The 20,678-nt window shown below is 45.6% G+C and overlaps 1 protein-coding gene across 2 annotated transcripts in view; it reads left to right on the plus strand.

Annotated features, from left to right (window-relative positions):
- The first annotated feature begins 203 nt into the window (after window positions 1–203).
- Window positions 204–20,678, plus strand: part of SERPINF1 (serpin family F member 1) — an 82,362-nt gene continuing 61,887 nt past the window's right edge. The window contains exons 1-4 of one of the 2 annotated variants that reach the window (XM_069226132.1): window positions 204–638; window positions 15,094–15,179; window positions 16,163–16,361; window positions 17,632–17,787. In XM_069226132.1, the coding sequence (XP_069082233.1) occupies window positions 15,102–15,179; window positions 16,163–16,361; window positions 17,632–17,787 (433 nt within the window). In that variant the 5' untranslated portion in view covers window positions 204–638; window positions 15,094–15,101. Of the gene's footprint in view, window positions 639–15,069; window positions 15,180–16,162; window positions 16,362–17,631; window positions 17,788–20,678 lie in introns of both variants that reach the window. The other variant, XM_069226131.1, reaches the window with a different exon arrangement.

Below are 20,678 nucleotides of genomic sequence, written 5' to 3' on the forward strand. Positions count from 1 at the left end.
CTCCCTCCTTTCTGAAAATGTTTCCTTTGCTGCGCACAGGATGAGGCACTAAGTTAGGCATATCGTTAAATAGCGACATATGAGATTGAATTCGCCTCTGACCCTTTTCACCCTCATTCTCTCTGCCCCTTGTGATCTGCTCTCTCCTTACTCGAAATCTCCTCTCCTCCATCTACGTTCGCTCCTCCCCCCCCCCCCCCTTCATTCCCTCTCTTGCCTTTGCTGACTTCTGAGCCGTTCACGATATCCATCCTTTCTCTAACCCTTTGTCTCCCTTTTCCCTCCCCCTTCCCTTGCCCCCTCACTTTCTCCCTCCGCCCCACAGCGTGCCTCGCTCTCTCCACTCCCTCCTGCTCGGGCTTGTTCGCGGCCCCTGGCTAATCCCTGCTCTCAGACTGAAACTTGTCAGAGGCAGTTCGGACCGGGCTCCCACGTCAGCCAGCCCCACGGGCGGGGAATAAAAAGGTGAAGGGGACCCGCAGCACCCGAGGGAGGAGAGACTGTCAGTGTGGGCAGCCCCGGGAAACCGAGAGCAGCACTCGGAGAAGAACACGGTCTGGGGCTCCAGGGAGCCTGCGCCTAGAAGAGATATCGAACAAGAGTGGTGCTAGGTCCCAAGGGAGGGCATTGACTTACAGGTGAGTAAAGGGGCATTTGTCTCGTATCCTGCACTCGGAACAAAACGAAGGGACGTTTATATTTTTGTGGCTCGAGTGTAGCGCTAGACTGAGCAGCACAGAGCCTGGGGTATGTAAAGATACGAGATGACTAGGTGCTTGAACCCTAGCTTTTTCGATATCAACTTGATGCATCCTGGGAGTTGTCTGTTTGGTTAATTTCAATTGATCCACCTAGCCTAACACAACTGGAAAAATGACTTCTAAATTAAACCCCAATGCTGGAACCTGGGGTTTCTGGCGACATTGTCGTCAGATATTTAGGAGTATACTAACTGCCCACATTAGCCATCGGTGCCTCCCGCTGGGTTGGACTGGTTAAAGGGGCGCCTTCGGTGTTTGGCCCCTCCGCTAAAGGCTTCGGTGAGAAAAGAGACAAGAGAAGTGCCTATTACGGGGCTCTCAAGTTGCGCTTGTGATAGTGTATGCGTGGAAGCTGAGAGGGTTGCAGGGAAAGGGGTGGGAAGGTAGTTATCTGTGAGCCCAAAATCCACAGGCCCAAAGAAAAGTAGCTTTTCCATGCATTTTCTGATTTTTAAAGCAAACGAAGTACATACCGGTGATACCCCCTGCCGACTTACGTCAGACCGAAACTTGGCTGGAAGTTACAGGGCAGGAGCCTCCAGATGCTGCAACACCTGTCAATCAAGCTCGCTCTTTTCCAAAGTCACCCCCGCCCCCCAAACTCTGGGTTCCTCATCTCAGCTCTACATGAGCCTCCTTTGTTTTATACTGACTCCCTCCCTCCCTCTCACCACAACCGTGTTTTATGTCCTGAGGGCTATTCTGGACTCTTGTTCAACCCAGAGGAACCCCCTCTCCTCTCCCAGTCTAACATTCCTTTGCCTTCCTCTTTATCCTTCCCTCCCACCTCTCCATTTATCCCATTTGGATCGCCCTCCGGTTCATTGTCCAAGACTGATCTTTGATCTCCGCTCTCTTGCGCCTCAAGCTGCCCCCGCACCTCTCTCTTCCGTCCCCGCCTGCTCTCTCGACGTGTCTTCTAACCTTCGCTCTCCCCTTTGCATTGTCCCAGAGTGACCTCTCTCCTGTCCTCTTTCTCATCAAGCTCACCCCGTGACACGCGCTCCTTTGTTCCAGCCTATCCGATGTCTTGACCCCAGGCTGACTTCTCTCTTGCCCTATGTCCCCAGCTGTCCTTTTTCATATCAGCCCCAGGTGTACCTCCGCGACCTCTAATCTGACCTGTCCTTTGCACCAAGATTTGCTCTCTCCTGTCCTTTATCTAAGACCAGCCCCCCACCTTTCATTTATTCCGGACTTGCCCTCCTTTGACAAGGTTCCTCCCCTCTGATACTCTGTGCTGTGCATTCCCCGTGTTTTTTTATCTTTTCATTTTTAAGTCTGGAATTATATACATTATACACACATTTAAAGGCTGCCAGTCAGCCCTCTTCACGGACTGGTCTGTTACAGTGGAATTCACATTTAGTTTTCGCCCACGACAGCATGGAGCAATATGTTGTTTTACATCAAAATTATAAAAATATTCGGTTGTAGACAATATATGTTGTCATGCAATGGTTGCCTTCATACAAAAAGCATTCATAAAGAAAATAAGCATTGGCGAAGCCAAAATGTCAGCAGCCAACGCCAGACCTGTTGGCTTTGATAATGCATGTTAATTTTGGTGTTAGCCAGTACTTTCTGGCATCCCTTTTCATCCATTGGCTTGCTACTGTGTCATTCACATTTTTTTTTTTCAACCGACTACTGCAAACCACATGGGCGAATGGGTCAGTTGAATCCAGTCATTAGGCAACTCCACAATGAGTGACAAGGTACCCTTTCACAAGGAGCACATCCCCTCAAAAAAGTAGTTCCTTTCAGTGGCAAAGATTACTATTGCACAGGGTGCATTCTGAAACTCAAAAACGTTTTTGGTTTTAGGCGTTTTTTTTTTTTTTTTTTTTTTTTATCGGACCGGCGTCTTCCCCAACATCAAAGTTTTTAAAAAAACATGACACAACAAGCACACTTTGACAAAGTCAAACGGTGGGCAGTCAGCGCCAGACCTACTGGCTTTGCCAGTACTTGTTTCCTTCAGTCCCTGGTTAATGCTTACATTTAGAAGACTAGTGATCCCTCTAAATGAGTGCAGTACAGAATTGATCTTGAATGTGGCATTTGTACCACCTGACCATATAGCCAACATACCTTATGTCATTATTGGCATTGTGTCACACAAAATAATGTATGTGAATTTACACAAGTGTCTTCTAAGCACTTCTAAATTAATTTTGTACAGTGTTGCAGCCTCACTCATCAACTACAAGCACTATTCACTCACAATTCATTTAAGTTGGCACGTTGACCTAACATAGGAACAAACCCATTTATACTTCTGATAACACACCTCAACAAGACAAATCAGGCACCTGACTGTGACGGAAAACTCAGAACGATTTGGAAAAGAAACTCCCAGTCAACTGAACGCAAAGCAATCTCATAACAGTGCAGATCAAGTGCTCCACAACTGCCAATAACCTAATGTATTCTATTCGGAGTTGTGAGGCTGTAGCTATATCTAACGATTCCCTCATATGTGATTGAAGCTGACCAGTTCTGATTTATTCAGGCTTTAGTCACCACTGAGTGCTTGGTTTTTGATGACTATTTGCCATCATAAGGTGTATTTGTAAAGGGTACACTCACCCATGGGTTTCTTGGCTCTGAATAACAGATGTTTATTGTTACTTGACTTAAAAGTGCTGATTTTATTAGCCTTGAGAGAACGAAAGGCTGAGTAGATCACCTATGGCCATGGGGAGATCACTGGAGCGGATGCTTAATCTACTAATCCATCAGACCCAGCATATATCCTGACATGAAAAAACAGTGGCCCAGATTTAAGAGGGCCTAGCGCCATCTAATGACACATTAGCATCATTTTTATGACACTAATGTGGCCTTAGATGGTCAAAAACGCTTCGTCATATTTACAAAGTGGCACAATGTATGCATTGGACCACTTTGTAACCCCTTGCACAACATTATGCCTGCGCCAGGCATAATGTATGCAAGGGGGGCGTTCCTCCATTTGGGGGGGCAAAACAATGCGTATTTTCTTCCGGCATTTTTTAACGCCTGCTCAGTGCAGGCGTTAAAAGGGGGCACACCTTTGGTTACAATGGGCCCCTATGTACTGTTCGGGGATAGTGGCAACATTTTGGTGCTAACCCTGAACAGTACATCAATAGCGTCAATTCAAAAATTGACGCTATTGTCCCCTACCTTGTTCCATGACGCACCGTATTTCAAATATGGCGCACACGTGGTGGTGGTAGTGGTGCACTGAGGGTGCATGGAAAGTGGCGCTACACTGGGTGCAGGGCCACTTTTTTAAAATATGCCCCAGTGTATCATTGGTGTGAGTGCAAGGATTTCACAGGGAAATCTATGAGCAAATCATGGCTTGATTTGAAACAATATTCAGCATAAACGGAGTACCATGAGGGTCCCTTCACATGTTGGTAATATCAGGTTAGGTTATGTTGTTTCTTGTTTGGTGTTATATATATTCCTTAAACCTATGAAAGCACTGAAAGGGGACAGGACAGATAAAAGAAAGGAAAGGAGGGAATAAGAGAGAAGGATGAGGCTTTGTAAATGCTCAGGATGGAGGCACAAAGACAACAAAACAAAACACTCAGCAGAAGAAGGAAGGAGCAGATGAAATATTCAAGGTCTAAACGAATCATTGAGGTGGAGCCTGACATTTAGAACTTCTAGGAAAATGCTGTAGGGGTTTATAGAAAACAAGAAAAAGCCTAGGAAAGCAGGAGTCGTTTTATTCTGGCATCTCTCGCTGACAATTTACCTGTCAGTCTACTACCAGAGAGAGTTGGAGCAATGGTGAGGCGGGGTTGCTAGGTACTCTCTACTTTTTTACGTCTTGCCTGAGACAGCGCATGCTCTGTCACTTGCAAGATTTTTTGTTAACTTAAAGAGGGTTTAGAATCTTCTCATTACATGCCATTGGCTGGCTTCATTGTCACTCTCATTTCCTTGCTCCTTGTTGGTCACTGCGTGCCAGTTTCACTTTCTAACCATGTGCTTTTAGCTTTGATGGAGCATTGACCATGTACTGATTAATTCCTTGAGTACTATCCTTCTTCTGCTCTCACCCTGATTAAGGTACTTTTTTTCCTTGCTTTCCTCATCGTTTTAGCTTCCTCATTGCTTAACTGTTGTTGCTTGTACCCGTCCACTTCCTGTCGTTGTGTGCTTCTGCCCACTCTAGTCACTGTAGCTTTCCCACCCATCATTGTTTGTACCCTTCCCATCATCTTGCTTGCTTCCCCTCCTTGCCCCCTCTGGTCTTTTTTGTTTGCCATCCTATTGTTATTGTCTGCCACCCATCCTCTCGTCGTTGCTCGCCTGCCCCAATTCCTACCTCCCACCAAAAAAAACACACTATGATGCAGCCAACACTGGCCATGTCAAAGGGCTCGCGGTGTCTCTGATCACCCCGCCCCCTAAAGTTGCTGAGACCGCCATATATAAACACCTCTCCTGAGGTGGCTGCTTTGGCAAAGCCATTCTCTCCTTGACTCAAGGGGATTCATCTGTTTTCCCAGAGTTTCCTTTCTAGATATGGATCCTCTCAGAATGTTCTTGATAACCATAAATATAAGATTGGTCTCTATGCCAAGTCAGTGCTTAACTTGTAAAATAAAAAGTTCCAGGGCCCAAAGTTTTCTTAGAAACCCGCAGCTGACACTGCCTGTCTGTGTTTGCCGAATGCCAAGATTGTCCAATCTGATATTACCTCCTGCCTCTTTCATCCACCAACATACTTTTATCTCACATTTGCAGGTTCTTTTTCATCCCAGTTGCCTTTATCTCTCTTGTTCTGGGCCAAAATCTGATAATTAAAAATAAGTGCCGGTTCCCTAAAATAGTGCCATTGGGTCCCACCTGCACCACTGGCTCAAATAAAGTACTGCTAATTATACACTATTTGAAAGTGCCTGTAAGTGAGAACATACATCGGCTCAATAAATGCCGCATCCTTATCGCAAGTCTGGATGTCAAGTGCCTAGATCAAACTCAACCCAGAAAATACCAAATTCATCTACTGAAAACAGCACTAGTTCACCAACACAAAGCTGGATGCAATCACATCAGATACACTCTGCGTATTCATAAACCACAGTCGCAATTCCCTCAGAACCCAGATGGTCAAGAAACTCCAGCATCCAGACATCAGCTATCACTTATACACAGACAAACATACTTGCATGTATTGTATTTCAGAACCACAGGTTGATCCCTGGTCATTTCGCACCTGGACTGTTGTAAGACTTTACTCACAGTTAACTTGACTCTTCCTTTGCTCCCTTGGAAAGCACCAGCCCAAACATACTCGACTGATCAAAGGGCTAAAGTACTACAGCTACCCTGACAGCCCCTACAGTGACTGCCCCTACAGGCCCAATGCTGTAGGGGCAGGACCTGCTGCATCACCAACAAGGCAGTTAGAACCAATATAAAGCCCTAAGTGGCAGACAAACTCACCACCTCTGAAGACTTAACGCTCACCGCTGTGATATCACCAGACTTGGAATCAAGAAGGTAATACAGATAAAGAGTCTTCTCAGGTAACACAAACAAAACCTGGACAACAGGACATCAGAGTGCTTCTTCAGACCTCTCCTTCTGAAAGGAGCTCACAACTCCTAAATGGAAGGACCGTAGAATACACCACTGATGCAGACACGTCCCTGTTTACTCCTCAGGCCAAACTACGAAGAGAACGCTCCCGTCCCTGCCTTCATCCTCCCACTAGCCTCCCACTTATTTTATGTCCACAGTCCTGAATCATTCTCGACCCCTTTTTGCTATGTACAATACTCAATTATTTCCTAGATCACTTTGTGCAATGGAAGTTCCACTACATATATAAACTACATGTAGGATTTGAGCTTGCATCAGTGACATGCAAAGCAAAACCGGTACAAAAACCTGCAAACTCGTGGACATCACCAAGGAGAAAGTTACAGGACCTGAGCCTTATGACTAGAGGGCTTACAGGAACAATTTGTTGTACTATGTTGCAAAAAAGGGAAAGCTCTTAATTGGAAGCTCTTAATTTGGCGAACGCTAGCTGGAACCCTATGATAGGCTATAGGTCCTTGTATTAAAGGGGCTAATTTTTTTATGTCACCAGGTACCAACCATAGAGTAGAACAGCGCCCTACTTTAGCAATTAAAAGCAACATGCACAGTACAATACTTAATGATTCAAGCGATGCACAGACCCCCTGGGCACTGGGTAGGTTTCATTCAAGCCCTGGTGCTTTTATGTTTTTTTGTTACAAGTTAAAGCGCCCTCTGTAGGTTTCTCAAAGTTTGAGAATATGGAGTTAACATAATCATCTATTATCCTTACTTTAATATGATTTACATGATAGTGTCTCCATTCACCATATCCGATTGGTCACCATCCAGATTCACTACAATTAGAGGTGGAGAACAACATCTATTTCTCTCCCTTAGAAACTTTAATCTCCAATGATGTGATTTGCTACAAATGATGTCATTTATTCAAGTGCGCTCTTGTCATTTTTCCCCAAACATGTTTGATTTCTTCACACGATTATCTCACATGGTTAACATGGCTATGGATTTCTAACGGAGTGTAAAATTTTACTGGTTTATGTTCACTGAAGCACATAAAGCTCTAACTAGGAGTATATTTCTTCATGGAGGAGAATAAAGCTGTAAACTGTGAAATGCTTTGGACAGAATCCAAAGCCCTTGACTAGAGGTGACCTCTTCTTATCCATGCAGTTTTATTTTTTTACATCTTGCAATATGTGAAATCGTTCGTTTGAATTTATGTCTGTGTGTGTGTTGAAATATCGTTTTATTGCTCTAGTCAGGACCCTCCTGTTCTCACTTGTTGTGGTAAACTGTTTATACCTACAGTCATCTTTGGTTTATGCCATCTGCTTGTGGCTTTTCTGAGGGTGATTTTCATGACTTGGGGTCATATCAATTTTTGTTCGACAAGTTTTGACAGTGCTTTTACTGTTTTGATGGTTTCTATCTAGTTCATAATAGAGGTTAGTATATCAGATTAGATAACAGCTTAGATAAAATTGCATTTGTTTTAACTAAGCGTCAATACAATTAATTGATATTGTTGTTGCTTGCTTATGTAATAACATTAGATATTTTCTTTATATATCAAAAAAAAAAAACGGAGGAGGAAGAAGGATTTGTTCAAGGTGGGTTCCGCGTCTGGTAATCTGTATCATAGAGGATGCTTATCTCTCCAACCAGGAATACTATACCTCAATTTCCAACCTACAGGGTGGGTAAATACATTCTTTGACTTAAGGGGGTCTAATCCACATGATTCCGTGTGACATGCTTCATCATCAGGTCCTCACCCCATATGACCAAATTCACCGGGTGGGCTTCATCTTACTTTTTGAGGGAGCACTTTGATATTACCAAGCAAAAGTTATTTTAAATGTTGGGGGGGATCTTAGTTGTTTGATATATACAGGCAGCTGGTTACAGATCGTCTCTCTGCTTATTCCATAATGGTCTGTCCAGGTTATTATGCCAACTTCATTATCTGTTAGCCTTTCATTTTTGGCTGTCATATAGCACGACATGTCCCTTATATTGAGTTGGTTTTATAATTGACCAGCGAATTTCACAATGAGGCCAGTACACACGGACCAACAGATACTTCTCAACACCCAGAGATCAAAAATACTATAAGACGCCCAAACACGATCAGATGTCTAAAGCTCAAGCATATCACTCACCCAGAGACCACCAAACCACCATACAAATCCCACAAAAATACACACTGCTAGCTGTACAAAGAGCAGTAAGGACCATGAGCTATCTACAGACCAACAAAGGTAGCATAAGCCACAGTTCAACATATACCAGTAACGATCCTGAGATCGATGGGCAGACCAATAGATACATTCCAATTTTGCATTCCAGTGGCTATGCACATGCAAAATATTAATTCATTTAATTTATCGGATTGCATTGATGTGTTTATAGGAAACATATGGTGTCATTTATTTTATGGATGCGGATTTGCTTGCGGTGTCTAAATGTATTAAGTAATTAATTACTGAATTGCACTTGTAGAGCCATGATTACTGTCAGCCACCCAGTCACCAACAAACTTCACTAGCTCCTTCAGAGACCCTGGAACATTTGTAGAGAAAGTGAAACCAGTGGTTATTATCTAATACCCACACACCAATAGATATTTCAAAACATTCAGAAATCAACAACCACTGTCATGCACAGAGATCGAAGAATACTATCACATGCCCATAAAACAAGAAAAACATCAGGGTCCAACAAACACTATTAGTGACTCAAAAACCTATAACATTATGTGACCGCAAAAGGCTAACACACACATAGAAGTCAAGAGATGCTATTAGACACCCAGAGACCGACAAAGATTGACAGATAGCCACAGACCAAATAGAGCCAGAGACCAACAAATGCTGTTTGAGATCCAGCTTCTTGCGCGGGTTCTAGGACACAGAAAGCCCAACATGCCTTACCAGACCTCTAGAGATCAACTGGCAGCAGCAGTCAACCCAGAGCCTTAAATGACTTTATCAGAGACAAACCAGTCATAAATGACACCAACGGAGAAACGGGCACTAGCATAAAGCCTTCCCAACTTAACTTAATTTCAGATGGTAAATGACGGCTCGAAATGTCTGTCTTTATTTCATATTACCACTACGTGTTTGTATGTATTGAAAATGAAGCCCGGTTCTCAACATGAATACAGATCATATAAAATGTAAGAGTGAATATTTATTCCTAAATGCAACATTTTCATGTTAAATAAGTTAAGGTGAATGTGTTCATGAAAACACTAACCTATTTTAATGCAACAGTGAAGTTCCATAAGTGCATTCCCCTTATTCCTTTTGTGCGGGCTCTGTGGAGCAATAACTTCTGTACCTACAAAGTCCATAGGTGTATGTCCACACTAGGACAGGCTGTGTAGGTGTAAAGTGTGGGGTTGTCAGGCAGTCTTCATAAGTGCAGTGCCTATGAATGAAATGTCTTTAAATACATATCATCTTTAGGGGGATTCTATTTGGGTGTATAGTGTTTAAGTGCAGTTTGTGCAGTTAAGCACCGTTAAAGGCAGTGTCTGCATGTGTATATCCTCTCCAAAGGCTATCTCTATGCCCATATGCGTATCTATAGAGGTGGTCACTAGAGACATATTTGCTTCGTCTATATTCCTTGTATGGATAGTCTAGGGTTATAATCTTTGCCTGTTGGTGATATAGTAAAAGATGTATATTTTCACAATGTTAGTCTCAATAGGTGTATCTTGTCTACTAGGACAGTTGGTTTAGGTTTACATCCCCCATAGAAGCAGCACTCGTGGAGTGTATACCCCCTAGAAACCATTTCTATTGGCTTCTACTTCCTCCAGCAGCCGATCCTATAGCTGTCCACAGTACACTCTTCAGGGGCAGTTGCTACATGTGCACAGTTGCAGCTGGCACTGTTAATGAGGAGGGGGCGGCGCGGGTAGGGCAGCAGCGTGCGGGAGCGGGTATAAAAAATAAAATTCAATAAAAACTTACCTAGCTCCTCGCTGCGCCGCTCCTCTCCTCTGTCTCGCTGCAAGCACAGGCTCCCAGCCTGCCCTGCGCCAATCCTGACGCTGCTCTGAGCAACGTCAGGATTGGCTGGGAGCGCTGACTGGGAGCCTGTGCAGGCTCTTTCCAGCCCAGCAACCGTGTTGCTGACAGAGCCTACAGCGCATGTGTGTTTGGCCAGCCCGAGACGGCCGGCCAAACACACATGCACTCTGAGCACTCCCCTCAAAGGCTGTCATCCCCAATGCCCTGCCCCTTTCATCACGGAGGAATAATAAACCTGGTTTATTTTTAATTCATGGTGAAAGTGTTGCAGCTTCTGCTGCTGGCGGGGGGGGAGGGAGGGAGGCAACGCTCCTCCACCCCAATGGAGGAGCTGCCCCTGCATGTGCATATCATTCACAGAGAGTATCACATAGGCATGTATCCTCTACAAGAGCAGTCCTCTTACATCCATCAATCTGCCTGTTGGGTACAGTCTTTATAGAAATATACCGCTAATCGATAGCGGCAAGAGATGAAGATAGATTGATTTCCCACAGTCGCTCTATGAAGTAGTAACGAGGGGCTGTGGTTGGTTGGTATTATCTGGACTCTGCATGGTTTCTGTCAATGTTGTGTTTATTTTTCTTCTGCTAATCTTATGCAAACAGCGACTATCTGATTAGTGGGTCTGGTGGTGCTGAGGGTCGACATCAAAGCCATCCCACTGAATGTCAGATATTATTCCGTGTGCTTTGGTGCTAAGGATCAACATGGTGATCAACTCCCCACTCCCTCCTCCACCCAGAGGTATGTTTTATATTAACACCACTATTGGACCCCGCCTCTTGCACCAAGTGGGGGCTGCAGGGTATGCTGTGCATTTATTAACCATATGTCACTGGGGACACACCACCATCAAGGGTCATCAACAGTGGTACGGCACCAAGATTGAGAACGTCATGATGGGGAACTAGCCTGCGGAGGTGCACAGTTCTGGTGCCCCGTCCACAGTAATAACGTCATGTACAAAATAGTGCTCTCTCTATATACGGAGAGAACTGACCTTTCGGGGCCTGAGTTTGTCACTGTTGCAGAGTGCTGTAGCGGGGTGGGCGGACAGAGGTGTCCTGTATTGGAGGGGTCCAGGCAGGGCCAGACAGGAAAGTAAAATCAGCCTCGGCAAAAGTGTTGACCCGCCATCCCCATCTGCTACTACACAGTCCGGGCAGGGTGCCTGAGGGCCAGGGCTAAGGGGAGGGGGATAGTGGGAAGTGGGGTGAAGGGGAACATGACAATGGAGTTTTGGGAGGTAGTAGCTGCATGGACATCACGAGTGAAGTAGCAGATGGGGGAAGCTCGGGGAGGTAGGTCATCATTTCCCACCTTCTGTTGGAACTCCAGTGAGAGAGTGGTCCACTGGGCGGAGAGGGGATGCTTGCGAAGGTGCTGGACTTCCTCATACTGGAGGGCTTCCTCCTCCGCAGTTGCCCACTTACGCATTTCCCCATACCAAGCCTCTACTGGCGGGGATGTTAGGGAGCACCAGTGAAGTGTGAGTGCATGTTTAGCGAGGAGGAGCGCTAGAGCTGCGAAACAGGTACTCACTATGTGTTTCTTTTGCTGCCTAAAAATACCCAGGGTACACGCTTCCCATGTTGTGTAGGTCTGTAAGTTACATGACCTCTTGCAGAGTAGTGTGTATAATACGCCGATAGCTGCGAATTGACAGGCGTGGCTATCGTATGTTTTGAGATCAGCGTCTGAGTCGTGACAGCAGGGGAAGCTAGCCTGCGCATCTGGATAGTAGCGGTTTAGCTGGACGGGGGTGAGGTGCGCTCTATGTAGTATCAAGAATTGGATATTTTTGAAGTAGGAGTTTCGCGATACCTGCTGTAAGTGCTCCAGAGCCTGTTCTCATGTAAGAATCTCCCACAGTCTTCCTCCCATCCATTCCTTAGCACAGTGAGAGGGATTTTGAGAAGTTCTCGTATCACCTTATAAATTCAGGTGATGAGGTGGCGATCCACACCCATTGTGAGTATAGAATGTAGGATTGGAATTGTGTTTGGTTCTGTGTCCAAAGTATCGCAGAGAGTATGGCAAGTATTTTGTAGTTGTTTGTATGTAAGAAACTTACCTGGGGGGAGCGCGTGATCTGTCATTAACTGTTCAAAGTAAAGGAGTGGGGCGGACGTTAAAGAGATCACTGATTGTAAGTAATGAGAGCTGTGTCAGGTGGTCAAATCTGCTGGGGGAAAAAATATGGGAAATCTGGAAGGCCAACCAGGAGATGGTTTTGTGTGTGTAGGCCAGTCTGTCTCATGCCATGCAGGGGATTCAAAGCATGCAAGCTTGTGCCACAGACCCCTCTAAGGGGCAAGGAGATGGGGGCAACACCCCAGGGAAGAGGAAATTATGCACCGTAGCAGCTGACAAAACTACGTACATCTCTAGTTTCACCCATGTTCGGCCTTCAGTCCAGCGTGAGAGCCACTGTAGCTCTGCAGCTTGAAAGTAGGACTAAAAAGAGGGGGGGCCGAGCCTGCCATGCCCTACTGCTGGTCGCAATTGTTTGAGGGCAACATGGCGTCACTTGGAGCCCCAGGTAAGTGTACACAGGAGGAAGTTCAGTGAAGTATGACCGCAAGGGAATGACAGGACGGTTGGTGAAATAGTATAATAGTAATGGGAAAATCCCATTTTCAACAGGGCAATTTCGCCAATAGATGTGAGGGCAAGTCATCTTTTTTCACTTACCACTCATGTTTTCTTTTGCTTTTGCTCAGTGCTTTTCTCAAAAGATGACAATTAACTTGTTCAAAATATTGCAAATCAACAGTGTTTCTTTATTATGTGTAATCTCTGAAATGCTTTAACACATAATTCTGCAGTACACCCCAATCCAACCCACATTACCCCACACCAATCCACTCCAACCCACCCCAGTCTAATCTGCCCCACTATAATAAAAAACAATCTGCACCACTCCAAAACAATTAACCCCAATATTTTTTTATTCAATAAAAAATGAACGTTTCCGGAGTGTCAGAGTAGATTAGTTTCAATGGAGTAGAGTAGAAGGATTGCAAACTAGTAATGGCAAATTCAGAGCAAAGGAATCATAATCTAACCCGGAGAACACTGATGGGGAACCAAGAAAGACTTTGAAGTACAGAGACTTAATAAGAAACGACGAGCCATGGAAAGAGAATGGTGTAGAGAGCCATTCGTTATTTTCAGGGAAATGCTTTTCCTTGATTTTTCTCAGGTTGTCTTAGTGCCGACTAGAGCAATCTCAGTTTTCCAGACAGTTACTAAAGGAACTGCTTGGTTTATGTGAAAAAAATATATACTGATAAGACACGTTTGCAGCAGCTCTCCTCTTTGGTAAGAGCAGTGAAGCAATCTGGATTGTTGGCAGGAGGGAGGCCAAAAGGCTGTAGAGGACACATGTTTTTCCTCATCCTGAAAAACTATAACTGGTTGAACACTTTGGGGGTCATTCTGACCCTGGCGGTCCAACGACCGCGGAAGCACTGCCAACAGGCTGGCGGTGCTTCCATGGGCATTCTGACCGCGGTGGTACAGCCGCGGTCAGAAACGGGAAACCGGCGGTGTCCCGCCGGTTTCCCGGTGCCCCAGGGAATCCTCCACGGCGGCGCTGCTTGCAGCGCCGCCATGGGGATTCCGATCCCCTTACCGCCATCCTGTTCCTGGCGGTTTTCACCGCCAGGAACAGGATGGCGGTAATGGGTGTCGTGGGGGCCCCTGCAGTGCCCATGCCAATGGCATGGGCACTGCAGGGGCCCCCGAACAGGGCCCCACATTGATTTTCAGTGTCTGCCAAGCAGACACTGAAAATCGCGACGGGTGCCACTGCACCCGTCGCACGCCTTCAACTCTGCCGGCTCCATTCGGAGCCGGCTTCCTCGTTGAAGGCGCTTTCCCGCTGGGCTGGCGGGCGGCCTTCTGGCGGTCGCCCCCCAGCCCAGCGGGAAAGCCAGAATGGCCGCCGCGGTCATTTGACTGCGGTGCGGTCATTCGGCGGCTCCCGCCGGGCGTGCAGTTACCGCCGCCGGCGGGAGTCGGAATGATCCCCTTTATGTGGTTGGGTGATTCTCCTAGTTTATTTCTCTTGTTACTCCTCCATGGCTGTCTTATGTATTTTTTCGGGGAGTTGTGTTAGCCAGCCAGCAATTCTGGTTGTGGGGTTGTGAAAGTGGTACTCTATTGGAATTAGCATGGCAGATTTAAATTAGGATGCTAAATGGCAACATTTTCATTTTTGGTTGCAGATAGAGGAAGAAGGTAATGGAAGTGCTTTATTTATATGCAGGACCACTGGAATTGTGTGAGGAAAAGACCAAATTATGAGACTGGGTTATCCAATTTATGTGGCAAGAAAAGTCCAGTTATGAATATACAACACCAATAGTTCTAGCTCAAGCAAATGAGAGACCTGTTGCACTGGAAAAATACCCCCTTCTGATCTTCTCTCCATATAACCAACAAATAAAATGCACATTTCTAAATCAAACCCAGCAGTAATTTGAACTTCAAAGAGGTACCAAGTCCTTTGTTAATACGTTTTGCTGAAATCTGAAATTTTTGTTGTATTTATATAAAAACGTATGCTTTTTTGGAAAAAAAGTAAAACCATAATGTTCATAATGTGTGTAAAAGAACGAGCAGGAAACTGCACAACATGTTAATGAAGCAGATGCACCAGTTACACAAGCAACAATCTAACCGCATTTTAGTCGCCACTTGTTGTGTGGTTGCAGGTCTCAGAATGAAGCTCTTGCTCGTCTTCTTGTTTGTGGGGATTCTTCTTTCACCCACCAGCTCACAAGACCCGGCAGGACAGGAGGTGAGTCTTACCCTGGGTCCTCCCAGGCCCTGGAACATTATGACCTTCCTGGAGAGTGGGGGATTAAGTCCAATTGTGAATGAAGAAGTAAAATGTCTATGGTTGTTTACCATGCCTTTGTAAAGTGTAATTGACTATACCACGTGGTTAGTTTATACTATCGAGAGAGAGAGAGAGAGAGAGAGTGGAGAATCAGGCTACAGTTAGGAGAGGCAGAGGAGGAATGAGAAGGAGAAACGGTGAAAGAAGGACGAGAGTTGGTTGGGCATTTAAATGAACCAAAGAGAATTGGTATGTAGACTGTCAAAGTTAAGTGGAGGCTGGAGGGAGGTGAAAAAGTGGGAAAAGAAGGCGTGGAAGAGGCAGAGGTATTGAAATGCAGCCTTTATATAACATTTACTACCCCAAATGTGGGGCACTGTGGTACTTGCCTAGGTGGGCAGAAAGCTACGCCATGTAGGGAATGTGGTTGGAAGACGTGTTTGTTTTGTGAACCTATGTGGGAAGAGTGTTCATGTCATGCGTGATGACCATCGAGGTGTAGTTATCGTTTTCTGGGATGCAACTCTTAGTGTGATGGACGTTGAGGTGTGAGAGACAGTCTATGGTTTTCAGTTAGCTAGATATAGTGAAACAGTTAAAAGAGATACTGTAATTGACTGGTTTCCAACATCTCGTTATTTCCTACACAGTGATATGGGTAATCTCCTCATCAGCCACTGCTAGCTTCAATTCAAAGTGGATTTCCCCTAATACTTTCCTTCCCACTTTCCCCACAATTGTGTAGTTTAGTTATTTCTAGAGAACATTAACTGAATGTCATAAGAAAGGAATAAAGAAAAACAAAACAAAAAAAAAACTAATAAAGGCGTGTATGGGGAGCACAAGAAGTTGATTGGTCTATTTGCCTTGAAATATGCCAATGTGTTTTACTGTGTGATCTCCCATTTCTATCTCCACACCACACACTTCAACCGCCAAAGGAGCCTGAGGTGACTGATCCTCCTGCAGGGGAAGTGGAAGAAGAAGATCCATTCTACAAGACTCCACAGAATAAACTGGCAGCAGCTGCCTCCAACTTTGGATATAATCTGTACCGACAGCAAGCGCTTAAGAAGGCATCAGGCAACGTCATCTTGTCCCCACTGAGCATTACCACCGCCCTTTCCTGTCTCTCCTTGGGTAAGTCCACACTTTGCCCAACACACATCTTCAAATCTCCCCTGAGTCGCACCACTGCCCCTCTCCTGGCTGTCCTTAGGTAAGTCCACAGTTCGCCCGACAAATGTCTTGATACCTCCCCTGAGTATTGTCACTGCTCTCTCCCGGTTGTCAAAAGCAGAACACACATCTTCATCTTTTAGCTGAACATCACCATCAACCTCTGTCAGTCTGTCTTTGGGTAATTAAGGGTTATAACCAGCATATGCCTTCCTGCATTTGGCCTTCTCCAAACTGTCCTTTGCTTAAGCAGCATTCTGCTTTACCTTCATGCCAAACTCAACGTTGTCCTCACACTTTCTAGTATGTCCCTGGGTTAGTGATAACTCCACTCCACCAACATCTTTAGGACTCTCCTCCCTAAGAATTCCCATAATCCTTTTCAACATGTTCATCTGTATGTTATCAGTTCAACATACTCTACCTTCATGTTCTATTCAGTGTTGCACCTCTGTCTCCCCCCTGTTTGTGGGTAAGTCAAAACTATTCCCAATAACGCCTTCAGGAGCTTATGTACTATACACCATCACTCCTCACTCTCTCCATTTCTCCCCCTTGGGTAAATCAGCACTTCACCCAACCCACATTATTACCCGCGCCAGCTTACCATTTGTTTGGTAAATCAGCACTTCACCCGGCCAATATCTTCATGCTAACACTCTTTTCTGCTCCACAAATCATCACCTTCCTCTCCAGCCAGTATGTGGGTAATTCAACACTTCACCAGATCTATCTTCATGTCCCAATCAGTTTTCAATGTACATACTCCTGTCGATCGGGGGGTAAGTTACTACGCCCAACCAATTTAGTAATATCTTCCTTGAAAATTCGAATGGAGAGCCACCACTTTAAAGAACTGAAATTTGAGGAACCTTCACCTAGTCACTGCCATCTCAATTATGTCATTGAGTAGGCCGTTAATACTCTCAAGCACATCTTCATGCCCAACTTGAGCGCAATCCATGCTCCCTCCACTTTGTCCTTACAAATGTAAGTTCTACACCCACCTGCAATGTCAAATTGCGCATGGATCTCCATAGAGCATCTTTGGGTAGGTCTTTACCTCTTTCCAGCATGGCCACAGCCCTCTACAGCCATATTTAGGTGACACCTGTCCTCCTATGCAACTCTCACCTTGCCCTTTTTATCATGAAGTCAGATATTACTCCTCCCTCATACAGCTTGACTCTCACAGCAATGATTAACTCTCAAGCTTACCTTGTGTTTGCAGGTGCTGGAAAGAGGACCGAGTCTGTGATTCATCGGGCCCTGTTCTATGATCTCCTCAGCGATTCAGATGTTCACAACACCTACAAGGAGCTTCTTGCTGGTCTTAACTCCCCAAAGAATGGATTTAAGACAGCATCTCGCATTGTGCTGGAGAAAAGTAAGACTGTGCAAAGTTTCCTGCTACATGTGTCACGGGAAGACAAAAACATGCAGCTTCAACATTAAAAGTGGTTGTATATAATAAGAGCAGCATAACAGTTTTGTCAGCGCCTGGGTAATAATAAGAATAGCAAGTTTGCCCTTTCAATTCCTGGTGACTGAGGTACTCTGCGTGTGATCCTCAAAGTACTGCTAACTTAGTTCACAAACTATCTAAATAGATAGGATTTAGGTGAAGAAGGGGCTGAGCCAGCTGCATAGCAAGTAAGTTATGGGCCCTAGTGCAAGGAAGGCTATGGGGCCTCCAGCTGTTCTTTGAAAGAGGAAATACATCAATCAGCAGAATTCAGTGCGCCCTTCAGGACTCTGGGCCCGGGTGCCAACTATGCCCCTTGGCTGAGCGTTCTTAGGGCGGAGTGCCAGAGAACGTCAGCTGCTTGAGGAAAGGACTGTTGTTGTAGTTTGAGTATTGTGTGATTGCACTGTGAGCTTAGTGAGTATACTTCTGTCATTCTGTGGTGAGCATTAAATGTTTGTGGTGTGCATGGTACGTCTGACTGTGGTGTGCACAGAATGTTTAGCTGTGGTGTTCATGGAATGTGTGACTGTGGTGTATATGGAATGTTTGTGGTGTGCATGGCAAGTTTGACTGTCATGTGCATGGTATGTCTGACTGTGGTGTTCATGGAATGTTTAACTCTGATGTGCATTGTATCTCTGACTGTGGTGTTCATGGACTATTTAGCTGGCAGCGTTCCATGTCTGAGAGGGTTCTACTGGAGACAGTTTGAGTCTCTTGGGGAAGGACTGAGCTGAAGAGATCTGGAGCTCCTAATGGGTATTATTATGCTAGAGCTATGCCTTGATGGGGTTATTCACGTTATTCATATAACTGAACTTGAAGAATAGAGTAACTTGAATACATGAGCAACAATCAGTCATCTTAACAATTGTTGATGAGAGATAGATTTAAGCATCGGTTAGTCTAGCAGCAATGAGCCTCTACTTCTAAGTCCTTTTGGGCCTCTGGAGATGGTACTTAAATCAGGTCAGTAGGGAGAGTTTTTTTTTTTTTTTTTTTTTTTTTTTTCTTTTTCTGCAGTGGGTGGCTTTATGGATGTGACTGCATATTGGGAATTAGATCCTGGCTGATCCTGAGTGGATCTCTGGCTGTCAGGGTGACTTCTACCAGTGAGATATTTCCAAAATCTAGTTTTTGTTACCATCAGCAAGTCAATCTCTTTTCTGAGATCAATCAATCAATCAATCACTCATATATTTGTAGAGCGTGACTTGTCACCCGTGAGGATATCCAGGAGCTGAGGATGGTCTCATTCGAAAAGCCAGGTTTTGAGCCCTTCCTTGAAGTCTGAGTGACGGGGTGATGAGGAGGTGGAGGGAGTTCCAGGCTTTGGCAGCGAGGAAATAGGAGCATCCTCCTGTGCTGCAGCGATGGGTGTGAGGGATCTGTGCAAGGGCCTGGTGTGCGGCGCGGAGGTTCCTGCTGGGGGGGTGGAAGTGCAGGCACTGGTTCAGTTAGTCAGTTCCTTGGTCATGGAGGGCTTTGAAGGTGTGGGTGGGGAGCTTGAAGTGGCACCGCTTCTGGAGCAGGAGTCATTAGAGGTCTTTCAGGTGCTGGGATATGTGGGCTCTCTTGGGCAGGTCGAGAATCAGTCTGACTGCAGCGTACTGTATTGTTTGGAGCCGGTGCATGAGTTCGGTGGAGGTCCCAGCATAGAGTGCGTTGCCGTAGACAAGCCGGCTGGCTTTCTTGTGTTGATGGGGAGCCACTTGAATATTTTTCTGAGCATGGGGAGCGTGTGGAAGCAGGCTGAGGTGACGGAGTTGACCTGACGTCTCATGGACAGCTTGCCATCTAGGATGATGCTGAGGTTGTAGGCGTGGTCTTTTGGCATGGGGGTGGGTCTGAGATCCGCTAGCCACCAGGAATCGTTCCAGAGGGCTAGTGTTTGCTGAAGATGAGAACTTCCGTTTTATCTGTGTTCAACTTTAAGCAGTTGTCCTTCATCCATGCTGCAATGCTTTTCATGCAGTTGTGGAAATCCTTCTTGGTTGCAGTTGGGTCAAGCGGAGAGCGATAAAACGAGCTGCGTGTCATTGGCGTAGAAGGTGATGTTGATTTCGTGCGATCTGGTGATGTCAGCGAGAGGCGTCATGTATATGTTGAAGAGTGTGGTGCTGAGGGATGAGCCCTAGGGTATGTCACAGATGTTATGCTTGATGTGTGATGTGAAGGGGGAGGCAAACCTTCTGGATGCGTCCTGTGATGAAAAATGCCATCAATGTGAGCGCGTCACTGGTTATTCCTACCTCGTGAAGGCAGTGGATATGTGTGTGGTGTTGAAGGCAGTGGACAGGTCGAGGAGGATAAGGGTGGTGGATTCTCCTCTGTCGATCATGGCGCGAATGTCGTCTAAAGCAGTGATCAGCGCTGTCTTGGTGCTGTGGTTGGTTCTGAAACCAGACTGGGAGGAGTCTAGTAAGTTGTGTCTCTTCAGGTGTTCAGTGAGTTGGTGGTTGACAGCCTTCTCCAGGACTTTGGCAGGAAACAGGAGCAAGGAGATGGGTTGGTAGTTTTGTAGTTCGTAGGCTGGAGATGCTGGAGGGCGTCGAAGTTTTTGTATATGGTTTCAATTTTGTTGTGGAACTGGGTGGCGAGTGCATCACAGAGCTTCTGTGATGTGGGGATTGAGTTTTTGGTGGCTGTGGGGCTGGTGAACTGTCTGACAATGGTGAAGAGTTCCTTGGCTTGGTTGGTTCTAGTCTCAAATCGGTCAGGCCCTCCCTCTTTGCTGTTTTGATCCTTCGGAGGTAGTGGTTGAGGGCTGACTTAAATTCGGCTCTGTCGATTTCGTTCCTGCTGGAGCG

This window comes from Pleurodeles waltl, chromosome 3_1, assembly GCF_031143425.1.
Source record: "Pleurodeles waltl isolate 20211129_DDA chromosome 3_1, aPleWal1.hap1.20221129, whole genome shotgun sequence".
NCBI classification, from domain to species: domain Eukaryota; kingdom Metazoa; phylum Chordata; class Amphibia; order Caudata; family Salamandridae; genus Pleurodeles; species Pleurodeles waltl.